Consider the following 12,634-nt stretch of genomic DNA (forward strand, 5'->3'; position numbering starts at 1 on the left):
TTGCATCTTCGACGTGTATGGCGTATTTCGTATATTTTGGGGTAAGGATGGCCCTGGAAGAAAAGACGAGGCTAAACAAAAACACGCACGCGTACATCCATACATGCATGTTGATTGGTGGCCTCGGTTGCCAATCTTAAAGTGGTTGAAGTCCTGCGTTTCTATTGGCTAAACCTATTACCCCTCAAAAGGAATGTTACCACCTCCGGAAGTACGCTCCCTTTTATAAGTACCGCCTACCCGACGGTTTCGTGCGCAAAAAGCAGGCGCGATAATCGCCAGTTGGGGGATGGGTGGCCACCTTGCAAGCCTTACGCTGATTAGTCAAAGTCAAGATTCGAAGGAACAACGCCTAATCTGATTGGACGCCGGGCCTCCCTCAATGCTTTCATGAAAAGACTTGCGAAAAGGGGCTTTATTGTTTCTTTGCTCTCGGAAGCCGAAATTATTTGCTATCTACTCAGTCCTTCAATCAAATCAAGAGGTGGAAAATGGTATGTACGCGTCCACGAGTGCAAGCGTGCGGTGGAATAGGGGTTTATTCATTAAAAGCAAAGAACAAATATTTATCATAACTAGGAAGAAAGTGCCGCGGTTGAATTACAAGGTGTTTGGCTAACTGTCAAAGCTAAAGTGTTAGCATAAACTGAGGCGCCAGAAGTCGGAGTTAATTTTTTAAGTTTCGTTTTACAGTCACACGTTTAACTTCCAACGACGAACAATTTGGGTTAGCTGTTAGCAAGCTAAATAATGATGTCGCTATTATGAAATATCATCCAAGGCTTTACTTCGGTGAGTTTTTAATACGCCGATGTTTTGTTTTTCAATTTCTCAAATTAGGTGTGTATTCCCTCCAGTGTTTCGATGTTTCTTGTTCAACAGTTTTTTATTTTCTTATCTTATTTTTTGCACTTTAGTTTTTATTTTGCTATTATCTTTTCCACAAAATTAACTCGAGTATTTTAGGGTCTTTTTCAACCAATTATATTATTTATAATTTAGTCATAAAAGTTTTAACGACTAATATTTTTGTATTATTTTGTATAATTTGCATTTCTTGTTTTTTATGGAGTATTTTTGCAAAATTTAGTTTTTTCTCAGTTAAAATATAATTGTGTATTTTATGCTTGGTATTATTTGCATTTTCAAATGTATATCTTGTGCTTTTTTATTTTTTTGTTTCCCCTCTTATACTTTGTGTTCATGTCTATTTTTTTGTTTTTAAATTGTTTTCAATTTTAGTGATGGATTCTTGGGTTGTCACGATTCCAGAATTTCAGTAGTCAGTACCAATACCGGAGATTTTCCACAATTCTCTATACTTATTCGGTACCACAGTAAAAAAAACAACAGATTCCCATTACTTTTAAAATCACAAAAAAATCGTCAAGAACACTTGCATCGCTGAATAAAATAATAATAAAATGTTATAGTCATTATTATATTATAATGTAATCAATTAGAATAGTGGCCTGTGGTTTGACTGGCAAGCTGTTGGAATGTTACATGTTGTCAACCATGTTCTGGTAGCATGTTTCTTTGTCCATTTGTCAAAAAAAAAAAAAAATTTGTAATGGAAAACTTTGTAAGAAGTCAATTCATTTTGAAATGAGCTGCTGAGCCTTCATGTATTTTGTATATACAGTACAACCAACTGTGCACTGTATGGCATTTTCTGGTGCTAGAATAGTCAGATAAATATTGGGTCAATGCAATTCAAGACTTACAAATTTGTTTGTACTTGTTGATGGAATTGTGAGTTTATATTGGCTGCAGGCTGGCGGCAAGGCAGGAAAAGACAGTGGCAAGGCCAAGGCTAAGGCAGTGTCTCGCTCACAGAGGGCCGGTCTCCAGGTGAGTTCCATCATACTCATTGCTTTGGCTCTGACTTTTTCAACTTCCTTAAGCAAGTCCCTGACAACATTGGATCACAATAATACTGATGCCACAGATCATTTAGTGTACCATAATTGTCGATGCCACTTGAAGTTCTACTGATATATTCTTCCCTCCGGTCAGTTTCCAGTTGGACGTATTCATCGACACTTGAAAACGCGCACTACCAGCCACGGTCGTGTGGGAGCCACCGCCGCCGTGTACAGCGCCGCCATTCTAGAATACCTCACCGCTGAAGTGAGTGTGTGTCTGTCTGTCTGTCTGTCTGTGTATTCATTCTCTCATATGTCTGTCACAGTGTCTTCTTGTTTGCGTATTTGTTCGTGGCTTTTTTTGTCCTGGTTAAGTTTGGTGTGTTGCTCAGGTCCTAGAATTGGCGGGTAACGCGTCCAAAGACTTGAAGGTGAAGCGTATCACTCCTCGCCACTTGCAGCTAGCCATCCGTGGAGACGAGGAGTTGGACTCGCTCATCAAGGCCACCATTGCTGGCGGAGGTGAGGCATACACACACACACACACACACACACACACACACACAAATAATTACATTTTCCACAACGGTGGCGTAGACTCCTCTTAGAAATATGTACGGTTGCTTCAGCCACGTAGCATTCTCATCTATTGTCTTATTCCGTTTCCACAAAGTCTCTAGAAATTTGGTGACTGCTACAAGCTGCATGTTGCTAATGTGTGTGAATAATCATCATTAGCATAAGTCGGCAAGTGATGTGTGATACCGTCACTCAATAGAATAAGCTTTATTTCACATTTGTTAGTTTTTCCCTATACGTTGAACTGTAGCAATAAGGGTCATTTAGCAATAAGCTGTAAGGCTTTATGAGTGCCAATTTATGGCGCCCCCTACTGAAGTTTTCTAAAATTGTAAAGGCATGTGAATTAACATGATTTATTCATTGATTTCAATTGTTGAAAGTTTGATGTCACATTATGTCAAAATGTGCCATTTAACCATTTGTTCTTGTGGCGGTCTAGGTGTCATCCCGCACATCCACAAATCCCTCATCGGGAAGAAGGGCCAACAGAAGACTGTGTAGTCGCCCCACGTCCAACCGGTTTTCTGGCCTTCCTCTACAGACCAGAGTTTTTTTGTTTTGTTTTCGCTTTATTTTTGTCTATATGATGATAGCAAACCAAGAGCGATTGTTTAGCGTTTGTGTTGTTATACCTCCCCACTTAACTAGGATCACTTACGGCGGGAAAAAAAATTATATGCATCGTGTGGTTAGAATGCTTGACAATGTCAAAATGGCGACGATGAATTTCTTTGATTGGCCTGTTCTGTTTTATACTGAAATTGTTAAAAGCATTTTTTATATGATACCAATTTGTTTTGTGGTTATTTCGATTTGAATATAGCGCTTGCGTGATATTTTTTGAAAGTTGGCAAAAAATGTGCATTGGTGCTTTGAGACTGCACATGTAACAAGTATTAACTCTTCATTTTTTTTTTTTTTTTTTACATTGGAAAAAAAATGTCATGTATGCTTTTGCATGCATAATTCTTAAACTTGAACAAGTTGAGTGTGATATCATGCTACCTTTTCCCTCCCAGGTGACATATCACTACATATATACTGTACACTTATTAGAAGTCGCTACATTTACTTAACCTCATCAGGGTTTTGACACCCAAATGTACTGTTTGTGTGCACCTTGAATTGAACGCCATGACATTCTTGTATTGAAAAACATCAGAACTTTGTTTCTTAAAGCTGTGTTTGACAATGTTTTTTGTCTTTGAATAAAACACCCTTTGTATGCTATCTCTGGACTTAGGATGGCTGTCCCTGTATAGTGGCAAACACAAAGGCTTAATTTAATTTATTCTGAATTCGAATTATGCATGAGAACCTAATTTGAAAACAAAAAAAATACGTAACGTATCATGCGCGTGTGTCTTAACAAAAGAGGGCGATTCTCCTGTTAAGAATACAGTTGACTCTTCCAATATATGCATTCTAATTTTTTACTAAAATTAACAATTTACAACCTATTTTAAAAAGACCATTTCGACCCCGGATGTGCGTGTACTTTGAACCCGGAAGCAGTATTACGCGCATGCGCTGTGTCTGTGTGTGTATACACACAAGTGTAACAAACATGGACGCACTCGGCGACGGCACAAAGAGATGCTGCGACGAGGACGATGAATCCCCTTCGAGGAAGCGGTCCAAAGTCCAGGTTGACCACAACACAAATGTGGCCAACCACTACAACCGGCTCCAAGAGACCGGACTGGCCGCGCGTAGCCAAAGCCGCATTTTCTTCATGCGGAATTTCAACAACTGGATGAAAAGGTCTGCGTCATCTTTTGCATCGGTCACTATTTTTAATAACTGGATGAATGGACAAGTGAAACGCCAAGTTAAAAAAAAGAAGCGCTATCTAATATATAAGCAATCAATCTAGTAAAAGGCAACTAGTTAGCAAACAGAAACACCCATCAGTCACGTGTATCCTTTGCTGACTCGAAGAGTGGCTTCAAACAAAAATTGCTTAGTTGTTCAACTCACGAAACACCATGAAATAAAAGTTGGAAGTCTGAACTTTTGGCTAATATGCATCTTTTGATCCAAAACACAAACGTTTCCAGTGTACAACAAAAACAATGGACCCTCCCATTCCATTTTCTGGAGGGGACTGTCTTTTTTTAAAATCTTCCATTTAATTGCTTATCAGAATTTCCTTTTGTCAAATATCGGAATTTACATCGGTCTAAAACCAAAACTCCATTTTCGTTGGGCCCTGATAATTACCCACCATATCGCTGCTGCGAGAATCTATTGATCTATTTATCTGTCTATCCCTTCTTAGCGTCCTCATCGGCGAGACAGTGGAGAAGTTGCGAGGCCGGCGCCTCTCCGTGCTCGACCTGGGCTGCGGCAAAGGCGGTGACCTGCTCAAGTGGCGCAAGGGCGGCATCGACCACCTGGTGTGCGTCGACATCGCCGGCGTGTCGGTGGAGCAGTGCCGTAGTCGCTACGAGGACATGAGGAAGAGGAGTCACAGGGACGAAAGCATGTTCAGCGCCCAGTTCATCACGGCGGACTGCACAAAGGAGCTCCTTGCCAACAATTTGGACCAGCCCGACTTGAAGTTCGACATCTGCAGCTGCCAGTTTGTGTACCACTACTCGTTTGAGAGCGAGGCCAAGGCTGACATGATGCTGAGGAACGCATGCGAGCGCCTCAAGCCGGGTGGATTCTTCATCGGAACCACGCCGGACGCCTACGAGCTGGTCAAGCGCCTGGAGGCGTCTGATTCGCTCTCCTTCGGCAATGACGTGTACCGGGTGACTTTCGACGGCAAAGGCAACTACCCGCTCTTTGGATGTCAGTACCACTTCAACCTAGAGCAGGTATACCCCCCCCCCCCCTTCCTCAAAAAAAAAAAAAACAAGCTTGTACTTGCAGATTTTAAAAGATGTGGTAGGTCCTTGGCTGTACTATTTATTTATTTTTGTAGGTGGTGGATGTCCCGGAGTTCTTGGTCTACTTCCCTTTGATGGAGCACATGGCCTCACGTTACGGCATGCGACTGGTGACCAAGCAGCGCTTCTCCGAATTCTACCAAGAGAAGGTCAAGCTGAGCCACCACCGCAATCTCATGATGAAGATGCTGTCGCTGGAGGAGTTCCCGGGTGAGCACAGCGAGGGTCCGCCGTCTGAGGACCAGGACGAGTACCGGCACGCCCGTGAGCACTGCGACCGGGCGGGTAACGCCGGGATCCGTTTGGGTACGCTCAGCAGGTCTGAGTGGGAAGCGACCAGTATCTACCTGGTGTTCATTTTCCAGAAGATGTCCTGATGGAGGTATGGATAACTCCCAGAATGCACTCTGAGGAACTGACCCATACGGACACCCGTTCATGACATGGAGAGGAAAAAAAATGATGGTGTCAAATGTCAATACAGAAAGATTGTACATTAAAAAAAAAAACTGAATTTTTGCTGACTAATTACTTTTTCCCGACCTCGAATGAGTGTTCAATATTCCGATTTGTATTGTGCCATCCATATTGTGGCCACAGTGTATTTATTTATTTTTTCTCCATGTCCTTTCTGGGGCTCCGTTGACCCAAGCTCCATGTTCTTCATTTTCCTCATCACTGCTGCTTTGAGAAACCGCCTGTATACTTCAGTTTGAAACGTCTTCTGATTAATAGACGCTCTTTAAGTGGACATATTATGACTTTTTTTTTTCTTTTCTTTATATACAAATAGTTAGGACTGCGATGTGCCTGTCCGCACATCAAATGTAAAATAACACAACCAAGTAAATGTTTTGTTGTCTTTGAGTGAGACAATTTGAATTTGTCACAATTTGACCAATTTATATGATAAGTTTTGAGCAATATGGAAAGCATGATGATTGGAATTTAAAACAAATTAAATGATGGCATTGATAATTCTGTATTTAAACATTTTGGTGGGGTTTAAGTAAGCGTCGACAACAGTAACGTCACCCCAAGATGATGATCAATGAAAATGTATTTGATTCGATAAAGACAACACAAAAAACTAGTCGCAATACATTTCTGGTGAATCTAAAAAATGATATTTACACTTAACATTCAACCTAATGTAACAAAAAAAAAAAAAGAAATGCTTTGCTAATCCAAACATCTTGTAAATGTTTCATCTGTAATTTTGATTTACATTTTAGAAAAATTCATAGTGCAAGTTATTTTAACATGTTTTTTTTTTCCGCAAAAGGGATGTCACTTATTTAATTGAAAATAAAAAATCTAAGGTTGTCCACCTGTACTGGCATGCTTGAATTATTTTAAATAGCCACATTTTTTGCATGTAAGAAAATGCTAATTGTGTTGTCAAGCGTTAGCGGCCTAGTATTTTTTTTTATATCAAATTCCAGCTGCCTTTTTGCTTCTTTTTTATTTTATTTTTATAAAATGCTAAGTTATTATTTTTTATTTAAATATCCATGGAGGCACCAGCATAGTTATTAAGTCACTTCCTTCATCTTCTTTTTGGGTCAACAACACACAGTGTGGAAGGTGGGTGATTCTTTGTGTCCTCAGCACCAGGAGAAAGTTCTGCCCACCATGTTGAAGAACAGGCGGTTTGGCTCCGCCAAGTATTGGCAGAGCTTCCTGAAGGCGAGTCCACCAAGCGGCGCGTGAGGCCGCCCTTTAGACTGGTCCAGGCACTTTTCCCGTCCAGCCTCCAGGAGGCAGTAGAAGCCCTTGGTGCTGTTGTAGTGGAAGTTCTCCGGGCCGATGCGGGCCGGTAGCCCCAGGAAGCGCTCAGCCCGTCTCAGCTCGGGGTAGGGGTCGCGGACCAGGGCGTCGCCGTCCACCACGTGGATCTGTTCCTTGGAGAAGACCTCCAGCCAGCGGGCCAGGTGCCTGTGGTAGAGGCTCCTCTGGAGGGCCTTGTAGCTGGCGTCCACCTGGCCCTCGTGGAGTAGAAGCTCCTCCAGACGTTGGTAGGGTTTTTGGCGGGCCAGACGGTTGTGCAGGACCTGCGTGTAGTCAGACACCAGCCTCTCGGCCGGGTCTCGCACAATCAACAGCAGGAGAGTGCCGGGGTTCATGGCCCAGATCCGAGACGGAACCTGGGGCGCGGCAAAGTAGCCGGGGGTCTTCTCCAACGTCAACTGGCCGGTCCTGGTGAAGGGCATCTGGGAGCGGTACCAGGCAAGGCCTCGCTTGTAGTGATCCTCCACGTTGAAGTAGTGCACCTTTTGGCAGGGAGAGGGCGCTGCTTAGTTATGGACATTTTCGTCAAACCCAGTGGCGGTTTGTATTTTTCAAACAATACTAATAAGTTATTAGTAATAACAAATGCTAGCTGCGTTCTCACTAACATCTCCTCAAAAAAATGCCGCACATATACATACATTTTTTAAAAAATTGCAAGTTGTGTTATCTTGTTTTTAAATAAAAGCGAGTACCATTTTAACAAGTGGTAGCTTCTTTCACATCTCCACAGATAAATGTTAGCTGCGTCGTGTTGCTACTGTGCAAGTTGAATGATCCTGTTTTCAAACATGCTAGTTACGTTATCACGTTTTTAAATTAATGCTAGTTTTGTCGTCATGTCTTCCTTGACAAATTCTGTCTGGGACTTGAAATTGGTGGAGGGTGTTTTTTTTTTTTGCTTTTACAATATACCTCTGCCTTTGCCACTTCTACATCGGGGTGTAGGTTGAGCATTTCCAGAAGAGCTCTGGTTCCTCCTTTTCGCACGCCAATGATGATGGCGTCAGGCAACCTCTGCATGCCACCACCGTTGTTGAAGACTGGAGAGATGACGTCACCGGACGCGCTCCAACCAACGGCCAAGCGAACAGACAGTAGCAGTACCGGCAGCGTCCACAGCATGGCGACACACACATCTGTCGGCGCAAAGCTCCGGTGCTCAGGTGAGCTGAAAGAAAAACTAAGAAAAGGTCATATTTATATTATTGTTGAACTGGGTTTGAGAGAACAAATGTTGCTCGTCATGTTTCTTTTTTTTTCTTCAACATGCTAGTTGAGTCGTCGTTTAGAAATCCCAGTTATGTTCTTTTTTTAGGTGTGTCAGCTTTTTAAACGAATGCTTGAGTGTTGCAGTTTGCTGGGTGAGTTGGTATTACTTTTTTTTTTTAAGAACACCTTTCTCCAGCTTCCTGTTGTTGTTATTAATTATCACACAAGTGCAATGTGGATGTTCTCAAAAGAGAAACACGACCCGGTTCCACAGCTAATTGCATCTTTGGGGAACAGGCCCTGCCCCATGAAACCTTCTGGCCCGTCCCTGATGAGGCGCCATTGGCGTCATATAGCAATATTGTGTGCTGTACCCGTGAATTTTCCACCTTCACATGTATTGTCAGAGCAATTTAAAAAAAATCCGGAGCCAGAAAGACACCCCAAAAAATTGTGCAGCTTTTCTTCTCAATTTCTCTTCACTAAATCTTTTTCCCCTCCAAAATATTTTTTCCCCACTCAGCAGGGTGTGCTGGAAAGCACAGCAGCCCTCCCACCCCGACGTACCCCCCTTCAGTCAAACACGGGCCCACCTCCCCTCTTCCTCCTCCTTGAGCTAGCGGAGCATGCTAAGATCTGGGTCAACCGTATCAAAAGCCAAACAACGGCAATTCTTAGTGCCACTTTCATTTTCACGCGTACAAAAGCACACTCAGCCGTTTGTAACAGTAGTGCTGTTAAATGGCTCATAATTTTGACAAAAGTGAAACAGTCTACTGGGAAATAAATCATCGTTTCTTACTTGAGCCAGAAATGATTGTGGAAATGATGATAAAAAAAACTCAAATGATTATGATTGATTACACATTTTGATTTGTTTTCTTAAGCATGCAAGTTAGATTAATATTAAACTCAATTTTTTTTGAGATATTCAATTGCTAGTGTTTGCTAAATGGTAAATCCGCCCTGATCATCTCGTGTGTTCATGTTTCCATCACCTATTGATTGAAATTTCTATTTAACACACAACTGTGTGTGTTCTCTCACGGTGATTATCAGGGTCCTGACATACATTTTTAGGGGAGGCTTATAAACTTCCTTTTTTTGGGAGGGGTAATCAGTTTCAGGGTGATGGACGCCATAGATGCAGAGGTCGCGTGCTGGCTTATGTTTTTAGGGCGGGGGGTCTGGAAGCACGGCGAGCAGACAGATGGAAGGGAGGAGGGGTCGGGGGGGTTGACGCGTCTGGTCAATATCATCATGGACCAACGAGCTCAATATCGTCAGGGTCAGATGTTTATCTGGGTTAAATACTGCGCACGTGAGGAGACTGCTGAAGGTTTGCCTCCATCCTCAGGTGTGTTTTGATTGCGTGCTGTTAAACTTTCCATGGAAACCGGTTCACAAGTGGCCCACCTGGGCGGCACAACCCAGGGGGAAAGATGGGGAAAGCCAAATTAATATAAATGCAAAATACTTCCTTTTCGTTGGTTTGGTAGTAAGCAGGATTACACAAAGAAATGGACAGAATGTATTTTTAGAAAGTGAAAATCGAAATGAAAATAAGAGCAGAAAATTGTAAATATTTAATTTTTTTTTTTTTTTTTTTGCTTAGACAATGGTAAGATTCCAATTTTTTTTCTCAAAACAAATTCTGAATTTCCAGGCAATACAATTATCCGTCTTAGATTAAAATGTTATTCTTGGAAAATGACTATGTTGTACTTGTGATTCCAATCATTTTCTAAGAACATACTTTTATGATTTACACGAATCTGACTGTTGGAATACAATTATAGAATTATTCCTGACAAATTCGAACTTTATTGTAGTACAGTTTTACATTTAAAGATCTAAATACTTAAAAATATGTGTACCATAACTCTAAAACCAAAATAACCTTTAATATTTGATCTTAATGGTATTGCCATAGGTTTATGAATGTATCTTGACATGTAAGATTACAATGAAAAGAAAAAAGGGGAGAAATGATATTTTTTCCCAATTTTTTAAAAAATACATCAATGTCTTAAGATAGGGGGAACTTAATCAGTGCTCAATGTTTAACAAACCACCGCGTGTCTGAAAAAACCCAAAAACAAATTCATCAGAGACTGAAGGTGTGACTGATGGGGAAAAAAAAAGTTCAAATTAACCTAAATTACCCAAATTGAACGACTCAATCCATTAAATAAGGAATTACGTAATAAATGTAATCTTCTTGGGTTTGAATTGGCCAAAGACTGCCCCGATAGCGCCAAGATATTGATGTGAATTTTATCGGTATATTTAAAAAGCTAAATATGAATTACACAATTGGGCAACAATCCCGCAAAACTGCATTTACATTTAAAAGGTGAACTCAACCATGCCAATAGATAGAACCCAGAGAATATAAAAGGCAACCAAAGCACGTATTAGGAATACAGTTCCCAATAAGGAATACAGTTCCCCAAAACAACATAATTATTAATAAAGTCAGCTTACTTGAGTCTTCTTGCATGCGCTCTTCTGCTCTCGCTCGGCTCCTTTTTCTTTTGCTTTTTCTTTTGCTTTTGCTTTTGCTTTTGCTTTTGCTTTTGCTTTTGCTTTTGCTTTTGCTTTTTCTCCGCGCCTCACCTGTCGTCACTGGAGCAAGTGTGCGTGTGCGCGCAAGCGGCAAATGGAGCGACTTTGCTTTGTGCCGCCACCGACTTGCTGAGCGTGCAATGCTGCCACTGACTGGGAGGCAGGGAGCGTGCGTGCGTGCGTGCGTGCGAGCGATAATACACGCGCACGCACGCCTCGGGGAAGCCCCCCCCCCCTTTCCTCCGTTCTACCTTGTCTTTCATTTCCGTCACATCAGCTCATTTTTTTTTCCGTCGCACCACCACCCCCAAGATGATTCCCAGTTTTTAACCTTTTTTATCTTTACACGCACGCACACACACACGCACGCCCTCCTTTTCCTCCTCCAGTCTGCTGGGGCGAGTCCCTTCTATCATAAATAAGTCAGAGTGCGTCAGAACAAGACAACACAAAGGCACAGAAAAAAATAGTGACTTCGCAACTGCCTCTCACTTCATTTTTTAAATTCTTTTTTATAACAGAGTTGTCTCCTTAATGCAACCACAATTTCCAGATTTATTTGAATGGAACTGACCTTTTTTTGTCACTCAGGATCAGCAGTTAGCAGCCTTTATGGAGCCATGGGATGCATTTTACGTTGGAAAAAAAAAGTGAGCACACCACAAAACGAAAATGTCACAAAAAGTGCATGGAACAAATTATGCATTGGGACCTAGATCTAGTGAGTAGGGGTTGTCTGTTAAATCTGATCGTCAGTTAAATTGAAATTGATTTTTTTTTTTGTCATGGCCTAAAAACGAACGCACAATACTACTGTTATGCGCCTCTAAGGTGACATGGGAAAAAAAATGGTGTTCCCTCGCAAAGATTGCTGTTATCTGGCAAAGTTTAATTCAATTGAACGCATTTTTTTAATGTGATTTGATCATTCTAACCACAGCGACATCCTCAGTTTTAAAAGGGTGTGCGCACTTGTGCAATCATCTCATTTGTTTTACCCTTGAAAATATTTTTTCAACTCAGCTGGAGAGGTTCTTGGTGGATTTTTTTTGTGTGATTTATCTTGACTTCAATGTTATTATGACATACGCCTGGCACTTGAACAGGGGTGTGTAGACTTTTTATATTCATTGTTAGGATATAGATGGATGGCATTTGATGGGTCCCCCGTTATGCTGGCAGCGATTGTGCTGAATATCTGTTCAGCACCCCCAAAAGGCACAAAAGCCCTCCATCGACTGAAACGCGCCCTTGTACAACGTTTATTTGGGACACTGGGAAGGTTTTCTTTCCAAACTAGAAAGCGAAACCCCCTTCAAGTTTCTCGGCGGGTGGCGGGATCCCCGGGAGACGTTCCAGCGTCCCCCTTTCTTCTCGTTTCCCTCTCTCGAGTCGAAAAATGTCTTCTCCCGCGTCTCCGTCTTTGACGACATGTTGGCACACCTCCTATGTCCTCGGTCGACAAAACAATTTGGTGGTGGCTCGGCCCCCCGCCGGGCCATGCGAGGGGGATGTTTTTGCGGAGTAAGCGTGGGTAATTTGCTCCAAACCGGCAGCCCCTTTTACTTTTTCTTGGGCAGCTGAGGGAGAGGAGATAAAGACACAATGAAATGGTGCGAGATGCTCGCATAGGCTCATTACACGCTTGTCAGGGGGGGTTTCTCGCCGCCTTTGCTGACGCTCACTAGCTTTGCTGTCTGTTTGTTATTTGCTTCT

General features: G+C 42.1%; 3 protein-coding genes across 3 annotated transcripts; 2 read left to right on the top strand and 1 right to left on the bottom strand.

Moving 5' to 3' along the window:
* The first annotated feature begins 266 nt into the window (after nt 1-266).
* LOC133154509 (histone H2A.V) lies at nt 267-3,680 on the top strand. Its single transcript, XM_061279289.1, has 5 exons — nt 267-494; nt 1,777-1,854; nt 2,020-2,133; nt 2,261-2,390; nt 2,890-3,680. The coding sequence occupies exons 1-5, from the start codon at nt 492-494 to the stop codon at nt 2,949-2,951; spliced, it is 387 nt and encodes a 128-aa protein (XP_061135273.1). The 5' UTR covers nt 267-491; the 3' UTR covers nt 2,952-3,680.
* A 314-nt stretch (nt 3,681-3,994) lies between these two features.
* On the top strand, nt 3,995-6,674 carry rnmt (RNA (guanine-7-) methyltransferase). Its single transcript, XM_061279223.1, has 3 exons — nt 3,995-4,214; nt 4,732-5,275; nt 5,383-6,674. The coding sequence occupies exons 1-3, from the start codon at nt 4,018-4,020 to the stop codon at nt 5,722-5,724; spliced, it is 1,083 nt and encodes a 360-aa protein (XP_061135207.1). The 5' UTR covers nt 3,995-4,017; the 3' UTR covers nt 5,725-6,674.
* Nucleotides 6,052-10,914, bottom strand: hs3st1l2 (heparan sulfate (glucosamine) 3-O-sulfotransferase 1-like 2). The gene is made up of 3 exons (XM_061279255.1): nt 10,838-10,914; nt 8,054-8,321; nt 6,052-7,620 (listed from the first exon to the last, which is right to left on the bottom strand). Exons 2-3 carry the CDS (start codon nt 8,261-8,263, stop codon nt 6,955-6,957), a joined length of 876 nt encoding a protein of 291 aa, XP_061135239.1. The 5' UTR covers nt 8,264-8,321; nt 10,838-10,914; the 3' UTR covers nt 6,052-6,954.
* Between the last annotated feature and the right edge of the window lie 1,720 nt (nt 10,915-12,634).

This window comes from Syngnathus typhle, linkage group LG5 (assembly GCF_033458585.1).
Source record: "Syngnathus typhle isolate RoL2023-S1 ecotype Sweden linkage group LG5, RoL_Styp_1.0, whole genome shotgun sequence".
Lineage (NCBI taxonomy): Eukaryota > Metazoa > Chordata > Actinopteri > Syngnathiformes > Syngnathidae > Syngnathus > Syngnathus typhle.